The sequence below is a fragment of the Kogia breviceps genome, chromosome 13 (genome assembly GCF_026419965.1).
Source record: "Kogia breviceps isolate mKogBre1 chromosome 13, mKogBre1 haplotype 1, whole genome shotgun sequence".
Classification (NCBI taxonomy): domain Eukaryota; kingdom Metazoa; phylum Chordata; class Mammalia; order Artiodactyla; family Physeteridae; genus Kogia; species Kogia breviceps.
In genome coordinates, this window is record NC_081322.1 from 77,950,188 (window position 1) to 77,970,602 (window position 20,415).

At 40.7% G+C, this 20,415-nt stretch overlaps 2 protein-coding genes across 7 annotated transcripts in view; one reads left to right on the forward strand and one right to left on the reverse strand.

Annotated features, from left to right (window-relative positions):
- ESR1 (estrogen receptor 1) overlaps positions 1-9,209 on the forward strand; it is a 290,300-nt gene extending 281,091 nt beyond the window's left edge. Inside the window, exon 7 of the mRNA XM_067011037.1 lies at positions 9,011-9,209. Coding sequence (XP_066867138.1) covers positions 9,011-9,126 — 116 coding nt within the window. The 3' untranslated portion in view covers positions 9,127-9,209. The remainder of the gene's footprint in view (positions 1-9,010) is intronic.
- The window catches only part of SYNE1 (spectrin repeat containing nuclear envelope protein 1), a 451,782-nt gene that overhangs the window by 18,718 nt on the left and 412,649 nt on the right, over positions 1-20,415 (reverse strand). For 4 of the 6 annotated variants that reach the window (XM_067011031.1, XM_067011032.1, XM_067011033.1 and 1 more), the window contains 7 exons: positions 14,372-14,559; positions 13,297-13,447; positions 9,838-10,020; positions 9,431-9,568; positions 7,228-7,419; positions 5,989-6,322; positions 1,474-1,616 (listed from right to left, as the gene is read on the reverse strand). In XM_067011031.1, coding sequence (XP_066867132.1) covers positions 1,474-1,616; positions 5,989-6,322; positions 7,228-7,419; positions 9,431-9,568; positions 9,838-10,020; positions 13,297-13,447; positions 14,372-14,559 — 1,329 coding nt within the window. Of the gene's footprint in view, positions 1-1,473; positions 1,617-3,332; positions 3,421-5,988; positions 6,323-7,227; positions 7,420-9,430; positions 9,569-9,837; positions 10,021-13,296; positions 13,448-14,371; positions 14,560-20,415 lie in introns of all 6 variants that reach the window. The other 2 variants (XM_067011034.1, XM_067011035.1) reach the window with 1 other exon arrangement.

Below are 20,415 nucleotides of genomic sequence, written 5' to 3' on the forward strand. Positions count from 1 at the left end.
TACATAAAGCAATGCCTTGAAGATATACTTGGCACACATGGTTTTGCTTAAGTCTTCAAAATTTCTTTTAAAATTTATGAATCAAAACAGACTAAACCGATCTGGGATTTAACACTCAGAGCCCCCAGCTGGCAATACATTGTATAGTTTTTGGCAAGCTGCTCCCTTTTTCTTAAACTGAAGGGTGGGAAGAGTAATATTATCACAAATCTCAAAGGAACATTTATTTGTATTAAATAATTAAAATACTTAAAAGAATAAAACAATATTAAAGCCAGCTGTTTCATGAGAAAATTTAAGCAATGGTTAATAGATACTAAGGGAATAAATTCTAACATCAAAAGAAAAGCTTTCCAACTTCGTGTTTAATATCATGCACAGTATTCAAAGATTAAAAGAACAAATCACTTCAAGACACTCCTGTTATACTGATCAGAACGTTTCCTTTCAAAGCCTTTAACAAATTACATTGCTATTAAGCTACTTTGATTGCTTTTGCTTTTGGTGTTAAGCATAACCTCAGTGATGTCAGCGTGCTCATTGTGAAATTATTTTTTTTAAAAAGAGGTTTTCACTATGATAGAAGTCAGTATAATAGGCCAAACTGGACAGGAAGTAAGCTCATGATTAATTAGTCTTCTGTGATTGTGAGGATATTAATGTTAGCATATATAACTAGAATGGTTCTCTCTCCTGGTTTCAAAAAGCAGTACGTGGGTGTTGTCATTAGGCTTAGGGAAATTAATTTTTCTTTCCTTTGAAAAAGCGGTCTTTGGGGTATTAAAAGAAATGATATGAAGCATAGAAGAGGTTTACTTTCAAATCCTCTTGCATAAGTATGTGTAGGAAAACAGGTAATTCTCTGAGAAAAGTTATTTGGTCAGTAACCTAAGCAGAGCAAATGAAGTTATTACTTTACAAAAAGCTTCGAAAATGGAACTGGTAACACACACAATCTCTTGCCATCTTTTCCCCAACTCTCTCTTGTTAGTCAGAACTGTTTTCTCCAGAATGAGCACACAAAAAACAGAGCATTAAAAAAGTCCCAAGATCATCAAGGGAATCAAGACACCTAGGAAAAGAACTAAAACAATTCCGTGTTAGTAATCTACCAGCTAAAATCTGCTGCTCCAAGGATATCCTTGGTCAGAAAATCATTAGCTGAATTTGGAAAAATGCCTAATCACTTTCCAGAGCCAAAGCATTTAGTTGCTTTCAATTAAATGGATTTCACTCAGTTCTCCCTGTAAAGGACCAGGCTGGTCATTAGGGTAGATCAGTGGGTCTGAGCACAGACCAGTTTTGCTCAAAAGGTAATCTACTAACAAGGCTTTGTTTTGCACACACATGAGTTCAAGGGCAGCTTGGTACATGGAGAGCTGACACAACCCTCGTGCCACAGATGGACTGTTCTTTGTCACACAATTGTGATTACCAGGTATGTGTCAGGATCAGGAGGGTCCGGATACTCACATAGCCTCTGTAGCTGGAGTCTAGCTCTGGTCCTGTGGGAGTTTTGCTGTGGATGATATTCTCCATTTGCTGCATCTGAAAGTGGCTGTCATCCAGGGCTTTGCCCAGTTGTTGGATCTGTGACTCCAAGGTGCTAGGATCCCCTGCAGTGTCGACCATAAGAATCTTTACAAGCTTGACATTCAAGGAGATGGTTAAGAAATTCTACAGCTAAGGCAGTAGAGAGAGACTATATGTGTGGGAAAAATCATAAAGCACTTTTAGTACCAACATGTTGGTGGGTTAGGAGTTCGAATTACCAGACCAATGAATGTGCTTGAGCAAGAGTCCACGAAGACTGGGTGTTGCAAAAGGGGCCTGCGGTTCTGCTCTCGCTTCCGGCTCATCCCCTGAAAACCGCGTGTTGTAAGCTTTCTAAAGACCTCAGGTGGTGGTGTCTGCTCCCTGGTGACGAGGAGGCAGTCACAGCTCAGGCTCCCTGGGCAGTCACTTATCCAACAGAAAAAGACACACCCTCTAATTTTCCTTTCTGCACCTCCGTAGAAGATAGTGCCTCTGAAGTCCCAGCTGGCTGCATCATTCACTTAAGGTGGGACTTCAAGTGAACCAAGAAAAGACTAGCTCAGGATGGGTATGTGTGGAGGTACCAAACTAGCAATGGCTTGTTTTTGTTTCAAACCTGAAACAAAGCCAGAACAAAGCTAAGATTTTACCATTTCCATCCAGGTATGTTCTCACTCACAGCTTAGAACTTCTAGCTCATCTCCTTTGAGAGATGTGACATCCTTTTGCAAAATTATTGTGTGTGTGTGTGTGTGTGTGTGTGTGTGTGTGTGTGTATGTGTGTGTATTACAGTCTTTGAATTCAACAAGAACATTGATCATCAGAGTGAAGCTAGCACAGGGTGAAAGCAGAATAAATATTAGTAAGCTTTATTAATTCTTTTTTGGAAAAATGACCTTCTAAATACAGCTAGAAGACGTTTCTCATTGGGAATCACTCAGGCAGTAACCATTTCAGTAATGCTACTTTACTTCCTGTCCTTTTGCTTTTCTGCAAAAACTAAAGTGTAAACTAATAAACTCACAATTCAATATCCTATCACTGTGGTCAAACCCTATTCTCTCCGATGTCCTCCAAATTACTGACCCTGAGCTACAGTTTGTCTAGAGCAACATGAAGCAAAACGAGTTCCATTTTCCTTTCTTTAAGCCTTCTTGTTTCAGGAATAGTTCTGTCCTTAAAGGAAAATCTAATTCTTTTTTTTTTTTTGAAAAGCTGAGTCTTAAGATACTGTGAAATACATTCTCATGTCAAATTGCTTTATGGGGTAGTAAGACTCATTAAACTAAAAGTATAATTTTTTTAGAGCTGAATATCTGATTTCAGCCCTTGTCTTATATGGGACCCCTGAGATCAGGAGGATGAGGGATGAGGTCACACGTATAGGCTGGTGGACTTGGGACCAGATCCTCGCGCCCTGATTCCTCAGCCAGAGGTGGGTCTGCAAGCCCTCCTCGAAGTCACGAAGCCAGACCTGCTACAACCAAGCGGGGCGCTAAAGCACCAATGCTAAGACTAGTGTTTCCATCTCCTATTTTCTGCCATTAATGGGCATCATAGGTTCCCACTTACTGAGAGTGAGCACCATTTAGCAAGTGGAGCAGTTGCTTTATTGCACTTGATTATTGGAATCTTATTCTTGGTGTTGATCAACAAATGTTTTGGTTTTTGTTTCTGAGACAGCAGTCAGAGAGGAAGTTCTGCCTTAACATGCTTTTGGCACAGAGCTGTGAGAGGTACAGTAGATGTGCTGGGAGAGGAGGAGGCTTGTTACAGGTGAGGGACAGAGGTGCACTTTGGCTTTTGGTGCCTCCCAGAGGTATTTCTGATTGCACTTGCTGTGAGTTTAACATAGGCCTCGGGACTTGCGGGGATCATTACATCTGCAAAAAGAGCACAGTCTAAGTTGACAGGTAAGGTCTGGAAACCTTGATTCCCTGATGGCAGGAAAATAACTTTCTTAGGGAAAAAAAGGAAGTTAGTCATCCTCGGCAGGTAACTCTTGAACATACAGAGAAGTCTGAGTATGATCACCAAAGGTCCCTGAAATAAATCATAATAGGGGCTCATGTTGATTGAGCGTTTTATGAACCAGGTGCTGTTCTAAGCACTCATTTCTCCTCACAGAAACCCTACAGGGTGCACGGAAGTGTCATTCTCATTTTAGTGATGAGAAAACTGACGTTCAGGGCAATCAAGTTACTCATCCAAGTTTCAACAGCTAGTAGTGGTATAACTGGGATTTCAACCAAGACAGTCAGGTTCTAGAGCAGCGCTGTCCAATAGAAATAACATGAGCCACGTATATTATTTTAAAGAGTCTAAGAGCCACAATGAAAAAGTAGCAAGAAAGGGATGAAAATAATTTTAATACTTAATTTTACTAAACCAATATATCCTAATTCTAACATGTAATCAACATAAATAGTATTATGCATATTTTACGTGCTTTCCTTTGTGCTAAGTGTTTGAATTTTGTGTATTCGTGTAGCTGCATTTGACACAGCAAATCTCAGTCTGCACGGTCACATTTCAGTGTTCAGCTGCCACATGTGGCTGAGGGCTACATATCGGACAGTTTCTGCTTTAGATGCAAAATGTCTAACTATTAGGTTGTACCATAAAAACAAAATAGAAACGAGAGAAATCATTTTCCTTTTAGACAGTGTCATACCCTTGGGAATCCCAATGTGAACCATCAGAAACAAGCAGAAATTCTCCTTTAGAGAACGTGTGAGATGCATTTACAAGCGCTACAAATTGGCCTCTGATTATTTATTCTATTTTTACTCACTTTCCTCACAATGCTCCTCTTCCTCTGTCCATCCCTTCACTATATGTGTTTCTTGAAGTTTCATACTTCTTGTATCCCTTCATACACTCTTCCTGTGTGATCTCCTTCCTTCCCTTCGTGACCACTATGTGGAAAAGTACCTAACTGGCATTTCCGGTTCCTGAAATTCAGATCCATGCATCCAGCTACTGCTGGCTTTTTCCCTCGGGATAGTCTACAGCATCTCAAGTTCAGGATGTGCACAGAGGAACTCATCACCTCCCCCTTTCTCACTGCCCTGCCCCCGTGGCTCCAGAGACATCCAGAACATTCTCTCCTGCTCATAGTCCTCAGACCCTAGGACCACCTGCATCTTTCACCCAGATGCCCAAGCCAGAAAATCACTTCAATCCCAATTCAATCAACCATCAGTTATGGAAGAGCTGTCTTAGGACTTCTCATAGCTCTTCCATTTCTTCTATTCCCAGTGCTGCTTCCTTAGTTCAGGCCACCATCATATCTGTGTCCTGGATTGTAAAACAATTCCTTCTGGACTCTCTTTCAATGTGCCCTTCTCTAGATGGTATTGAGACAGGTTCTTTGAAAATATGCATCGGGACTTCCCTGGTGGCGCAGTGGTTAAGAATCCACCTGCCAATGAAGGGGACATGGGTTCGAGCCCTGGCCGGGGAAGATCCCACATGCCGCGGAGCAACTAAGCCCGTGCGCCACAACTACCAAGGCAGCGTGCCACAACTACTGAAGCCCTCGCGCCTAGAGCCTGTGCTTCTGAACAAGAGAAGCCACCGCCATGAGAAGCCCGTGCACCACAACGAAGAGTAGCCCCCGCTCTCTGCAACTAGAGAAAAGCCCGCGTGCAGCAATGAAGACCCAATGCAGCCAAAAATAAATAAATAAAATAAATAAATTTATTGACAAAAAAAAAAGAAAATATGCATTTGATCACATTGCCTCCCTCCTTAGAGCCCTGCTGGGGCTCTCCATGGCCTTCATGATAAAAACCAAACTCCTTTCCATGATGAACAGGTTGCTTTATGACCAGGTCCTAATTTGCCTTTCCACCTCCTCTTTGTTCATTCCATGCCTCCCAGTCTACAGCCTTGTCATTCTGGACAAACTCCAGGGGACCAAAAGCGCTTAGGCTATAATCATAAATCCAAGATGGGCATGCTTTCCTTTCTTGCTCTGAACATTGTTGTGACCTCCTGACCAACTCCTAGTCATCCTTCAGGTCTCAGCTCAAGTCTCTTCCCTAAAGCCTCTCCTCAAAGCACCGGCTTCGTCATCCCTGGGCTGTGCTTCTACACCACCATGTGTACACTGCTGTCCTAGTGCCAAACATCGCACACGGCCGTTTCTTACTTGCCTGTGTCCCACACTAGAGTGTGAGCTCTTTGAGAAGAAAAGGAACTGTGTATTTCCAGTACTTATAAAGTGCTTGTCGTGTAGTAAGAACATAAGTATATGTGGGATAAATCAGTGGCCACTACGCCAATGTTATATTTGGGAATCATGTTAATATCCAATTATTCATTTGTGTGTAAGTTCCCCTAATGGGAGAAGGAAGATGATTCTGCTCAGCACACAGATTTCCAGTACAGCACCCACTCCTTTTTCTTTTCCTTCAAGCTAGCATACGGGAGGAGCTCTTCCTTACCTGACAGACCAACGGCTCCCCTGAGGTAGAAATCTTTATCTTCCTGACCCTCTTCGTCCTCGGAGGGCAGAGTTCGGGACACAGCAGACTCTAGGTCACGACTGAGGTCATAGTCATGGTCCCACTCCAGAGGGATGGAGTCCACACTGGCCGGGGTGTCTCGTCCGGACCTCTCGCTCTGCAGGGGCTGGGCGAGTGAGAGGGAGGGGTTGGAGGAGGGCTGGGGGGAGAGCACGCTGTCCGCGGAGGTGTCACGCCAGTGGAGGTCCGACAGAGCTGCAGTCTCCTCCAGCTCCAGCTCTCGGTCAGAGAGGTCGTGCTCGTCATCTGGGAGCTGGAAACGCAGTCAAGCCAGCCGTGTTACCGCGGTGGTCAGCTGACCCCCTCCCACGCTATGCTCTGCCTTTCGCCACATCTCAGCACTCAAGCTTATGGGGACCACATTCCTACCTCGCTGGGGGTAATTTTAGGCTTCCTATCATCAAATAAATAAGTATCTTCTGATAACTTTAAGAAATGTCTTATACATCAATCAACCTAGTAAATTCTCCGTTTCATCATGGAAAAATGGAAATAATATTAAGACCTACTTCAAAGAATTGATAGAAGATTAAATAAGATAATGTAAATAAAGGCAACCTAGTACCTAATCTGCAACACAGTAAGTCCAGAATGGCACATATCAGGAACAAAAGGAAATTACTAATAAAACCTTAGCTGGTCCTTTAATACCTTATATCCCAGATACAAAATACATTTTATCACAGAAGATTCCAAATATTCTAATGATAGCATCTTGACAATGAGATGTGATTATGGTAGCAATTAGGGAAATGGAAGAGAAACAAGAAATTCAACTAAACAACCTCATCAACTGAGCCACTGTTTACACTGCTCACTTTCAGTCCCTTGTTTCTTCTAGAAGCTTCTTTATCTTCCATGGAAGATGTGTACCAAGTACGCTTCTAAGCTCTTTATATGTATATATGTTAACTCATTTCATGCCCAAAGCAATCCTTTCTATGAGGTAGGTATTGTTATTAAACCAGCTTTACAACTGAGGAAACCAAGGCAAGTGACGTGAAGTAACTTGCCCAAGGTGACGTAGCCAGAGCTGGGGCTAGAACCCAGGCACTCTGGCTCCAGAGTCCGGGCTCTTGCCCACTCAACGATGTTACCTAAGTTCACATTATTAATTCTCTTTAGATTTCATGATAATGAAAAAACAATGTCACATACAGGCAGGCGAATCAGTTTCTTATGGTATCTTTCCACGCGCCCGAAGACCTCCTGACAGTAACGCCGGAGTTCATCCAGCTCTTCTTCAATGAACGTGGCATCCAGGGGTTCACTCTTTTCTATCAGCTGTTCTCCTTGGGCAATTATCTGCTCAATCTTATTGTGGTTCAATGAGATTTCCTGCTGGAAGGCCTAGGGAGCACATATTGCATGTAATTTTTTACTGTTCACTTGGACGTGAAGTAATTCTAAAATACGTATTTAGAAAAACCATGTAGGGGATATTAAATTTACCACAGACAATGACAAGCCAAGAGGCTATGACTTTCTAAAGTAAAACATAAAAATTTAAAATCAGAACAGGAGGCAGAAGTGGCATTGTTAGAATTCCATGACCAGAGAGGTGCCTTTCGCTAATAAAATTTACCACCACAGACAGTACGGGTAAGAGAATCATAGGAACATTCACACCCATCATAAAGTTGAGAGCACTGGTGGCCCCTGATGAAAAGCAATGGTAAGCAATACAGTGCCACTGAAATAAATTTAGCATTTTAAAGAATTATATTGGATATTTTAATTTTAGATTTCCTGACATGTCAAACATGACGAAGGAAAGCCATCCAAATGACAATGTCACAAATTCTTCTCAGATGATTTTTTTAAATTGTTTCAGGACACAGCAGGAAAGATAATTATTTGAAAAACAGGTAATTCTGGAGGATTATTTAGACTCATTCTATATGATTCAAAACAGTTCAGCTACAGGGGACAAGTTTCAGGGGATAAATTTTAATTCAACATAAGAATAAACTCTGGAGAAACTTCCCTGGTGGCGCAGTGGTTAAGACTCCATGCTCCCAATGCAGGGGGCCCGGGTTTGATTCCTGGTCAGGGAACTAGATCCCACATGCATGCTGCAACTAAGGGTTCGCATGCCAAAACTAAGGAGCTGGTGAGCCGCAACCAAGGAGCCCACCTGTCGCAACTAAGACCCTACACACACACCCGCCCCCCCAGAAAAGAATAAACTCTGGAGCAGTTGAAATTGCACAATAATAAAAAGACTGCTAAGGGAGAGAGAGGGTGTTAATAAATGCCATGACCCTGCCAGAGTCCAAAAAGAAAAGATTCAACTACCACTTGGTAGAAAATGAGGCTTTTAAATATTGATTGACCTGTGAAATGACTTGCAAGAATTGAGGTGAAGGGAGGGATGGAGAGAGAGAGAGGGTGGGCAGAATACCAGGGCGATTTTATGATTTTTCTATCCTGAGAATCACTGATTAAAAGTCACTATAACAACCTTAAAGTTATGTGCATCACGACTATTCTTAAAAAAAAAAAAAACTATCTTATCTTGGGAGGAAGATTTCACAAGCTGCGTTGCATATTATTCAAGATGTTAAACACTCTTCCTTTCAGGGGATCGTTATATCTAATATATATCCCTCCCCATTTAAAATGTTTAACTAGCCACCGTGTTTGAGTTATATACTGAAACATACCAAACATGCTTAAAAACTAACTTGGCACCTAAGAATGTAGACTATGTGGAATGAAATCCCAACACGAGAAAGTTGAACTGCTCTGGATCATGTGAGTCAAACAATCTGAAGGTGCTAGAAACAAATCAGAAACAACAACAGGGACTAAAAACAACAATCCTGACGATCAAGTTAATAATTAAAGTGTATATGTGAATGGGAGTTGTATCTCTGGGTGATGCTCTTTATTTCACTTTTAATATCTTTCTTATTTTCTGAATTTGTTTTCAATCAAGAAGAGCTAATCAAGACTAATCAAGACTTCCCTGGTGGCGCAGTGGTTGGGAGTTCACCTGCCAATGCAGGAGACATGGGTTCAAGCCCTGGTCTGGGAAGATCACGAAGTGGCTAAGCCCATGCACCACAACTACTGAGCCCACGTGCCACAACTACTGAAGCCCGCGCGCCTAGAGCCCGTGCACGGCAATGAAGAGTAGCCCCTCTCGCCGCAACTAGAGAAAACCCGCTCACAGCAACAAAGATCTGATGCAGCCCAAAATAAAAAAATATAAATAAATAAATAAATTTATAAAACAAAAAAGAAGAGTTCTTCAGTATGTTCTTCACAAAAGTATCTAAAAAATCCTTTCCTCTTCAGACTCTCTTAGCACTGATAATTTGAAAAAAAAAAAAAAAAAAAGCCCCTAATTTATTACCTTGAGTTGCTTTATTTTAGCTTGAACATCACACTCGGAAAAATGCTCAATGTTAGTGAGCTGCAGATCCATCTCTGTCAGCCACACCAGGATGCTGTCCCGTGCAGTCTCAAACTCCTCCCGCTGGCCAATGAAATGCTGGATGTGAAAAGAAAAGAATAAAAGTGAAAAAGCCCACAAACACGTGCTGAGATGGAACCGCCCATTCCAACGTTCTCCTGGAAAGTCATTTTCTCAACGAGCGACCAGAACCCTGCAATATTTTACCATATAAATTCATGCTGGATACCTCAATCTCTTGCCATCCCAGTCTTACAAAGTCACTGAGACTATGTCCTAATACTGTGTACAAACGGCCCGATCCTGTCCTCCGGGCCTCTAGGCTACAGAGCAGGCGCAGTATAGACCTTGAGTCTGCGCAAGATGGAGGTGACACGCTTCTGCAGATTGTCCCATCTCTGGTTGCCTTCGTGGATCATATGTTTCAGGCTGCAGGCCGAGTCGGTGCGGTTCTCTCTGGCCAGGCGGCGGTACTGCTTGTTGATCAGTTCCAGCTGGGTCAGGGTCTCGTGGACCTGTCGCTGGAAACCCTAAGACCACAGAGAGGCACATCAGACAGGGAGATCAGCGGAGGGCTCTCAGCAAGGGTGTCTGGGCTTCACATTGTGAGGTCAGGCAGAGCAGGAAGTCAACTCTTCCCCCCAAAACGGGAAAAGACAATTTCTGACCAGCATATACTTCCACTTGTTAGAGTAAAGTAATATAATCTGTGTGGCTTAAGGAAACGGAGTTGATCAAACAAAAATATGAAAGAAAATGGTAAACAGTAATAGATATATGTATATACACAAATACATATACAATATAAATATATAATATAGGCACATGCACAGAGAACACACACACATACATATGATATATACACATATATAGAATACACACATATACATATAACATGTACACATATACGTATATAATATATACATTAGAACATACACATACACATATATAATATAGCTTTTAAAATAATTAACAGCCTGAAAACAACTTTCCTATAAAGCAAACTTGATTACATAAATATGTATGTATGCTGAAATGTGAGTTTAAAATGTTCAAAATTTCTGACGTCCATACTGAGAAAAGATATCACAGAACTGTCTCTTTAATTTGTAAAATATGTTATTTCCTAAGAAATCCAGAAATTGCCTCAATTCTGGTGTCCATTAAAAAAAATAAAACTCCCTTTTGCAGAAGGTCTTCTAAATGCAAGCTATTATTAACTTTTAAGAAAAACAGCTAAGTAAAAAAAAGTGTGGAACATGCTCTATTTCTTTTTTGTTGCCCCCCTGAATGACTCAGTTTTCATAAAACGTTTTAGAGCTGATGTGACACCTTACATAGTAGCAGCTATTTACTTCGGAGGTTACCCCATGCACAGCTTAGAGTTTCTGCAGGTAAAATACACTCTCTTCTTTTTCTCTGTAATGTGGCATAACCCTAGCATAAGAGTCATTTGGCCAAAATAAAATGAAGCTTTTTTATTTTAAACTTGCGTGTATGATTTGTGACTGATTTTCATCCTGGCATTGGACAGAAAATTGTATAACTGATTGGACTGGATTCATATAATTCCCCAAGTTTTGCTTCCTTTGGCTTGTCACACTATTTACATGTCACCACACTTCTGCCTCTGAAATGGTTTTCCTTCTGAGAGCTGCTTTAAGAGCCTTTATCCGAGTAAATCCAACCTTGTATTCTACAAACTTTAAATTATTTCCCCAGAAGAGGAAGTGGTCAGGTAAGTTCAGCTTTTGCTGTTACTGGAAGTCACAGAATATGTGTTCTCACTGGCTTGAACGTGGGTACCGTGGCTGGGTACCCCAGCACACCCAGATCTGTCCCCAATACTTGTGCAATTGAACAGCCAAAGACCACCCTCAAACAAAATTTTGTTTTTGTAATTTATTTCTGTCTCTTAAGAAAATTAACTACAAAGATAAGTAATAAAATCATTCATTATAACTAGCTATATAACTATATAGCATTATAAGCTTAACTACATGGCTAAACTTTGCCATAAAATCTGAGGGTCTAAAATAGCATCAACAAGGATCTTACTTAATCTGCTTTGTACTGTAAGCCAATTATAGAAGGTTTAACCTTTATGAAGCTGAGTGTAATAAGATGCAGTACAAGCATATTTCCACTAGCATTGGTTCACACCAGGATGATCTGAAATCTACTGCAGAATTTATTGTGGCTTTTTACTAGAATTTTTCTAAGGGAAAACCTTTTAGATAGGGTTCTTTTTTCCTGGAATTTCGTGGTATAGTTACATATAAGTGCATATTCAGACATCAGAATAACTCTTATTTATTTCACATACTATTTGAACACTTTTATAGATTCATGACTTGCCCATCTATGACTTGCAGATTTTAAACTCCGCAAGAACAAAAACTAAGCTTCCTGTTTAGTTCATAAACTTCATACCAGGCCTCAAAAAATGCCTGGTTTAATTGGCGTCACAAGGTAAAAATGAATCCAGCTGAATTTGGTTGGATTTTTTTAGTCTTAGTTTAAAATATCTCAGGGAGCTTGGGACAGACTTAGCAACCAAGAATGATTTTTGTTAAGACTCAAGCATCAGAACTGCTCTCTGTCAGTGTATCTGAGAACACAACTGCCGATCAGTGGGCATTGATGGGAAAAGAAACTTCAAATTAAAAAATGGTCAGCTTAAGGCTACGTCAGGTCCTCTGAGAAAATGAGGGGCTGAGACGTCAGGATTTCATCCTATCACAGTGACAGAGCAAGCCTCGAGAGTGCCCCAAATGGCAAGGAACTAAAATCTGTTACTGAATGATTCCTTTGTTTATGAATACGATTATACTGCTGCTATTTTTGTCTCTATAAAATTGAAAAATCTTGGTGACTCAAGAATGGCATTGCTCTTCATTTATAATTAGAGATGGTTTATGATTTAAAATATTTGATCAATTCTGGAGCCAATTCTATTTTATCAATGATTAAAAAATACATATATATCTATGCTCCAGTTAGGTAAAAACAAAATCAAGAAAATACATTGAAAGACAGATAGATGTTTTTGTTTTTTGTTTTTTAAACATCTTTATTGGAGTATAATTGCTTTACAATGCTGTGTTAGTTTCTGCTTTAGAACAAAGTGAATCAGCTATACGTATACATGTATTCCCATATCTCCTCCCTCTTGCATCTCCCTCCCTCCCACCCCTCTAGGTGGTCACAAAGCACCAAGCTGATCTCCCTGTGCTATGCGGCTGCTTCCCACTAGCTGTCTATTTTACGTTTGGTAGTGTATTTTACGTTTGGTAGTGTATATGTGTCCATGCCACTCTCTCACTTCGTCCCAGCTTACCCTTCCCCCTCCCCATATCCTCAAGTCCATTCTCTAGTAAGTCTGCGTCTTTATTCCTGTCCTGCCCCTAGGTTCTTCATGACCTTTTTTTTTTTTTTTGGTATGGAAAACCATCATATCTGAATCTTAGAAGGTTGACTGTAAAAAATTATGAAATCAAAAGAATGCTAAGATCTTTTGGAGGGAATCATGATTCGTGTTTACTAATAGAGCTGAATAATTCTATAATGTAATGAAGAGCATTACTACTTTATTTGTAATTCTTGACAATCTTAAAGTAAAAACTTCCTTTCTCTTCTTTTTTGCCTACTTATGAGGTAATAATAAAGATGGTCAGAAAGTCATCACCTAGCTGTTTGAACAAATAATATGTGGGTAAACGGATTGTTTAGGTCTTGGGACACCAGCTACCAGCTGGTTACTCTTGTAGCAAAATAAAGATGAAATATTTGAAACTGAAAATCACCTCAAATTTCTTTAGTTCATCCTTGGCAACTGTATAGAGCACTCCAGAAGAGCTGGGGAAGGCAGCTACCCTTTCCGAGCATTTCAGCCAATCTTCAAAACGAGAAAAGTCATCCAGAAACTTCTGCCACAATCGCCACGTCTCTTCAATTCTGAGACAGAAATGAAAGAACAGAATCTGACTGCTTGAGACTGTGCTCCAGAACCCTGTCTGATACCTACCTGCAACAGGACTAAGAGTGCCCCAAACAAGCAACCGGGTGCCAAAAAATAACAACTGTTTGAGCTAAGAAACAACTGTTTGAGCTAAGATGAAACAGCTGTGCATGCGTGTGTGCGTGTGTGTGTGTGTTTAAACACACGTCCTGCAGCTCTGGATTTGGAATTCGTCAAACTGAGTAAGACAAAAAGCACATGGTGTGAAGTGTTCTGGGTATGATGCGCAAGGAAGTTTAAAAGTACAACACCGCGCCCGCAATGCATGCTCACACCAGCTTCCGCTCACACCAGCTTCCGCTCACACCAGCTTCCGCTGAACTAATACTAAGGTTTGAAAATCCATTTAAGTGCAATGTCAAACTTACCCTTATCAAAATCTACCGATGATGGCAACATAAACATTATCCTTTCAAGAGTTCCCCAGAGAGCACAAAGATTATGTGCCTTAAGTCACTGAGATAATTTTCTAACACATCACTCTTTTTTTTAACCACCTTGAATTTCAAAGGGCTTAAACATAAGTTCTCTGTTTTATTATTTCCTTTTTCATGAAAGAATGTTAGGTTTCCAGAGCAGCAATTCTGTAACATTATATTTGTTCAGCAAGGGCGTATTTTAATTTCTCTGAATTATATTTAAACTGTTAGGTCAGGTGTAACTTGGCTTGTTATATTTATATATGACCTTTATACGTACTTATTTTCCCAAGTAAATGTAGATGACGGCAACTTTGGGAAACCAAGGCTATTTTTGGACATTGCAACCAAAAGCAAATAGTGAACCATAGACACTCTGGGTACATTTTTTTGTTTTTTCGGTCCTTCCTCTTTCACAACTGTTTGCACAGCCCGGCTTACTTTAGCCTTCTTTCCATGGACACGGCACAGATATTTCTCCATCGCCGGTCCAGGTTGCGCGTAGCCTGCTGGATGGAACCGCACTCGGCATCTGTGGCACAGGCATCACAGTCGTGCAGGAGAACCTCGCACAGGTTGAGGACAGAGGCCACACCCGTGCTGTGTTTCTCTATGTCTCTCTGAAGCTCCTGCAGGGAAGGAGACATGCTTCATTCAAACGCTTGCGTACACATGGGAGAAACTGCAGCAGTGTTCACTGACTCAGAAATGGTTAGGCAAAACCTTGACAAATATTTCATCTCCTTGAACGCATGAAGTTTCTTCAAGTTCCTTTATAAAACACGGCAACCTCAAAAGTATGAGAAAATGAATCTAGAAATATTTTAGCTATGTGAGCAAAGCCAAAATATCAACTGAACAAGTAAAAGAGACATCAACTGTATTGAGTAAAATGAGCTTCTTTAGTGATTGAAAAATGAATCTTGCCCCAGTCTCTACTTCACAGATATATCTCTTCCATTCCAATCCATAGATCAATCAGTCAAAGGAATACAAGTGCTCCTGTTAAGAGCTGGCACTTAAAAACTGGGATTTGATCTCCAAAGATCTACAAACTGTTTTAAACAGTTCATGCCCCCATCATTAAAAGGTACCATGGTTTAAGGGACCTAGGTTTTCTGTCATGTATGGCATCGTTACCATCAGCAGCTTCCTCAGTGAGCAAATTTAAATGTGGGACAGAAATAGGAAGATATGAAATATGATAATAAAGTTCAATTTTTGTAATATTTTTATTTTATATTTTTAGACCAGCAATTCCTGTGATAACGTCCATACAACTGAGAGGTTATGCAAGAGATTTGAAATGACAGTTTAGTCAAATAGAAATATTGTAGAGAATTTATTTTCTTGTGTCTATGGAGTTTATGAAATCTCCAAAATTAATCAAAGGCACTGTTAATTGCATTCAACAATAAGCTAGAGTTTGTATAGAAGACATTAGAACATGGTGTTAAGGAGAAAAACAGGAAGAAGAATATACATACAAGAATATAAACCCCAGCTACCTGAGTAAGTTGAGGAATTATCAAGAGAAAAGCTAGGCAAATTCGAGAACTGTATAAAAGAAAAGGAAAATACATTAAGGACCTTGATGAATAGGGCAAGCAAAACATGGCACCAACAGGCCTCCTTTTTAATAATGGAATACTTTGAGTAAATTGAGTTAAAAGCTCAAAAGAAAAAATAATGCACATTTTGCATTTACATTCTATGCAGTTAATATGAAGATTTCACATGGTAGAACTCTGGGCAAATTCAACGCCTTGTTTATCATTCATCTGTTGATGAATACTTAGGTTGTTTACATGTATTCACTTGTAAATAATGCTGCAGTGAACATGTGGGTGGAGATGTCTTCTTCAAGATAGTGATTTCATTTCCCTCAGATACATACAAAAGTGGGATTGCTGGAACATATGGTAGTTCTATTTTTAGTTTTTTGAAGAACGTCCATACTCTTTTCCATAGTGGCTGCACCAACTTACATTCCCACCAACAGTGTACAAGGGTTCCATTTTCTCCAAATCCCTGTCAGTACTTTTTATCTCTTGGCTTTTGATAATAGCCATTTTAACAGGTGTGAGGTGATATATCATTGTAGTTTTTATTTGCATTTCCATGATGATTAGTGATGCTGAGCATCTTTTCACATACCTGTTGGCAATTTGACTATCTTCTTTGTAAAAATGTCTATTCAGGTCGTTTGCCCATTTTTTAATTGGATAATTTATTTTTTGCTATTCATTTGTAGGAATTCTTTGTGTATTTTAGATATTAACCCCTTATCAGATATGTGGTTTGCAAACATTTTCTCTTATTCCTAGGTTGCCTTTGCATTTGGTTGATCATTACTTTTGCTGTGCAGAAGCTTTATAGTTTGATTTAGTCCAACCTATTCATTTTTGTTTTTGTTGGTTGTGCTTTCAAAAATCACTGCCAAGACCAATGTCAAGAAGCCTTTTCCCTATGTTTTGCTCTAGGTTTCAGGTCTTAAATTTAAGTCTTTAATCCATTTCAAGTTAATTTTTCTAAGCTGTGTAAAACAGAGGTCTAGTTTAACTCTTTTGAATGTGAATATCCAGCTTTTCCAAAACAATTTTTTGAAAAAACTACCTTTTCCCCATTGAGTATTCTTATTAGTCAAATATTAGTTGCCTGTGTATGTGTGGGTTTATTTCTGGGCTCTCTATTCTGTTCCACTGGTCTATGTGTCTGTTTTTATGCCAGTACCATATTGTTTTGATTACTATAGTTTTGAAATATAATTTGAAAGCATAAAGTATGATACCTCCAGCTTTGTTCTTCTTTCTCAGGACTGCTTTGGCTATTAGGGGTCTTTTTTGGTTCCATATGACTTTTAGGATTTTTTTCTATTTCTGTAAAAAGTGCCATTGGAATCTTGACAGGGATTGCATTGAATCTATACATTGCTTTGGTTGTATGTACATTTTAACAATATTAATTCTTCCAATACATGGAATATCTTTCCATTTATTTGTGTTTTATTCAATGTCTTTCATCAATGTCTTATAGTGTCAGAGTACAGATTTTTCACCTCCTTGGTTGAATTTATTCCTAAGTATTTTACTATTTTTAATGTTATTGTAAATAGGATTGTTTTCTTTGTTTATTTTCCAGAGACTTCATTGTTAGTGTATGGAAACACAGTGATGTTTGTATGTTGAATTTGTATGCTACAACTTTCCTGAATTTATTAGTTATAAAAGTCTTCTGGTGGAGTCTTTAGGATTTTTCTATATATAAGACCATGTCACCTGCAAACAGAGACAATTTTTACATCTTCCTTTCTGAGCTGGATGTCTTTTATTTCTCTTTCTTGTCTGAGTTCTCTGGCTAGGCCTTCTAGTGCTATGTTGAATAGAATTGGTGAGAGTGGGTACCTTTGTCTTGTTTCTGATCTTAGAGGAAAAGCCTTCAGTCTTTCACCACTGAGTATGATGTTAGCTGCAGGTGTGTCATATATGTCCTTTATTATGTTGGGATCCATTCCTTCTGCACCCAATTTGTTGAGAGTTATTATCATTTGAATTTTGTCAAATGCTTTCTCTGCATCTATTGTGATGATCATATGATTTTTATCTTTCATTTTAGTAATGTAATGTATTACATTTACTGATTTGCATATGTTGAATCATTCTTGCATTCCAGAATGAATCCAACTTAATCACAGTGTATAATCCTTTTGCCAGTACTTTGTTGAGAATTTTTGCATCGATATTCATCAGGAATATTGGTTGATAGTTTTCTTTTCCTACGGTGTCCTTATCTGGCTTCAGTATCAGGGTAATGCTGGCCTCATAAAACGAGTTTGAGAATGTTCTTTTCCCTTCAATTTGTTGGAAGAGTGAGATGAATTGGCTGTAAATGTTTGGTAGAGTTCACCTATGAAACCATCTGGTCTTGGACTTTTCTCTGTTGGGAGGTTTTTAATTATTGATTCCACCTCTTTTCATTATTGATCTGCTCAGATTTTCTATTTCTTCATGATTCAATATTGGTAGGTTGTATGCTTCTAGGAATTATCCACTTCTCCTAGGTTGTCCAAATTGTTGGCTTATAATTGTTCAGAGTAATCTCTTATGATCCTTGGTATTTCTTGTAATGTGCCCATTTTCATTTATAATTTTTAGTTATTTTGGTCCTGTCTTTTAATTGATTACTCTAGCTAAAAGTTTGTCAATTTTGTTTATAATTTCAAAGAACCAACTCAGTTTCTTTCATCTTTTCTGTTGTTTTCCTATTCTGTATTTCATTATTTCTGCTCTACTCATTATGATTTCCTTCCTTGTGCCAACTTTGGGCTTAGTTTTTTCATTTTTTTTCTAGTTCCTTGAGGTATAAAGTTAGGTTGTTTATTTGAAATCCTTATTTATTCTTAATGGAAGCATTTGTCACTATAAATTTTTCTCCTAGAACTGCTTTTGCTGCATGCCTTAAGTTTTGGTATGTTGGGTTCCTTTTTTTGTTTATCTCCAGATTTTTTTTAATTTCTCTTTTGATTTCTTCTTGGATCCACTGGTTGTTCAGGAGTGTGTTGTTTAATTTCCATGTATGTGTTAATTTTCCAGCTTTCTTCCTGTTATTGATTTCTAGTCTCACATCATTGTGGCTGGAAAAGATACTTGATGTAATGTCCATTTTCTTGAATTTATTACAACTAGTTTTGTGATCTAACATATAATCTCCCCTGGAAAACATTTCATGCTCTGAGGTTGGGGTGGGCCTGGGGGTGCTGCTGGCTGGGCCCTACAGTCACCTCTGACTGGGTGAGGTCACAGGCTACGTCCCCTGGCAGGGCGGTGCCACTGGTTGGACCCTGTGATTGGGCAGGGCTACAAGCTGGTCTCTGCAACTGGCCTTTTTTAAAAAGATTTATTTATTTATTATTTATTTAATTTCTTTTTGGCTGAGTCGGGTCTTAGCTGTGGCACGCGGGATCTTTCGTTGTGGTGTGTGGGCTTCTCTCTAGTTGTGACACACAGGATCCAGGGCACGTGGGCTCTGTAGTTTGTGGCACGTGGGCTCTCTAGCTGAGGTGCACAAGCTCAGTAGTTGTGGAGCGCTGGCTTAGTTGCCCCGTGGCATGTGGGATCTTAGTTCCCTGACCAGGGATCGAACCTGTGTCCCCTGCATTGTAAGGCAGATGCTTTACCACTGGACCACCAGGGAAGTCTCACTGCAATTGCTCTTGATGGGGTCTCAGGCTGTGCTCCCAGACCAGAGGGTGCTGCTGGCTGGACTCTGTGTTCAGGTGAGGCCTCAGGCCGTGCTCTGTGATCATGCAGGGCTGCTGGCTGTGCCCCGGAGTTGGGCAGCGCCACAGTCTAGGCTTTGCCGTCAGGTAGACCGCTGGCTGTGCTCCCCTGCTGGGCAAGATTACTGGTCAGGCTCTCTGGTTAGGAGAGCCTGCCAGCTGAATCCCACAGTGAGTGGGCCTAGAGACTGTGCTCCATGGTCTATCTGGGCTGTTGTCTAAGCTTTCTTCTTGGGTGGGGTCACAGGCTATGCTTGGTAATTGGATGGGGTCACTGGTTGGGCTTCCTGAACAGGAAAGGTTGCAGGCTGTGTTCAGCAATCAGACAAGGCCCTTGGTTGGACTCTACCACTGAGTAGAGTTGTAGTCTGGGCTCCATGGCTGGTTGTGGTTGTAGGTTGGGCTCTGAGGATGCCTACGGTCACTGTTCAGGCTCCTTGGTTATGCAAGGCCAGAGGCTGTGCTCAACAGTTGGTAGGGCTTCTGGCTTGGCTCCCTGCCCAAGCAGGGCTGTTGGATGGGCTCCATGGCGGCCTGGATTCTCTGGCCAGGCTTCCTGGTCGGGGCGTACGGAGACTGTGTTCAGCTGTTGGGTGGGGCCGGGAATCTGCCTCCCTGCCCAGGCCGGAGAGTAGAAAGAGCTCCAAGGCCTGTAATGCCAGTTGTCTGGGGACCCAAATCAAGCAGAGCTGCTAACTGAGTTTGCAGGCTAGACGGGGTCACTGGCTGGTCTCTGCTGATGAGCAGAGACGCTGGCTGGCATCTCTGCTTGGGTGCAGCTGCAAGCAGGAATGCAGTCCACCAAGATCTGAGTGCAGGTGCTGTAAGCCCCACCCCCCTTCTCCATCTCTTTCTGATCCCCTGTGACTGAGCCTCATAGATTTCCTTCTTTAGTGATCCCCACAAGGAGAGACCCAAGCGGGCCTCCTGGGAAGCACCAGACAATACTGGGGGAGCTGGGTGTCCACTTTGGCCTCTCTTTTTTTTTTTTTTTTAATTTTCGGCCGTGCCCCACGGCTTGCAGGATCTTAGTTCCCTGGCTAGGGATTGAACCCAGGTCCCTGGCAGTGAGAGCATGGAGTCCTAACCACTGGATGGCCAGGGAATTCCCCACCTTGGCCTCTCTTTTTCAGCTGGAGAAACCACAGGCTGGGGTGCTCTTGGTGCGGTGCTGTGCCAGCCTGGGGCAGGCGATGTGGGCAGAGAG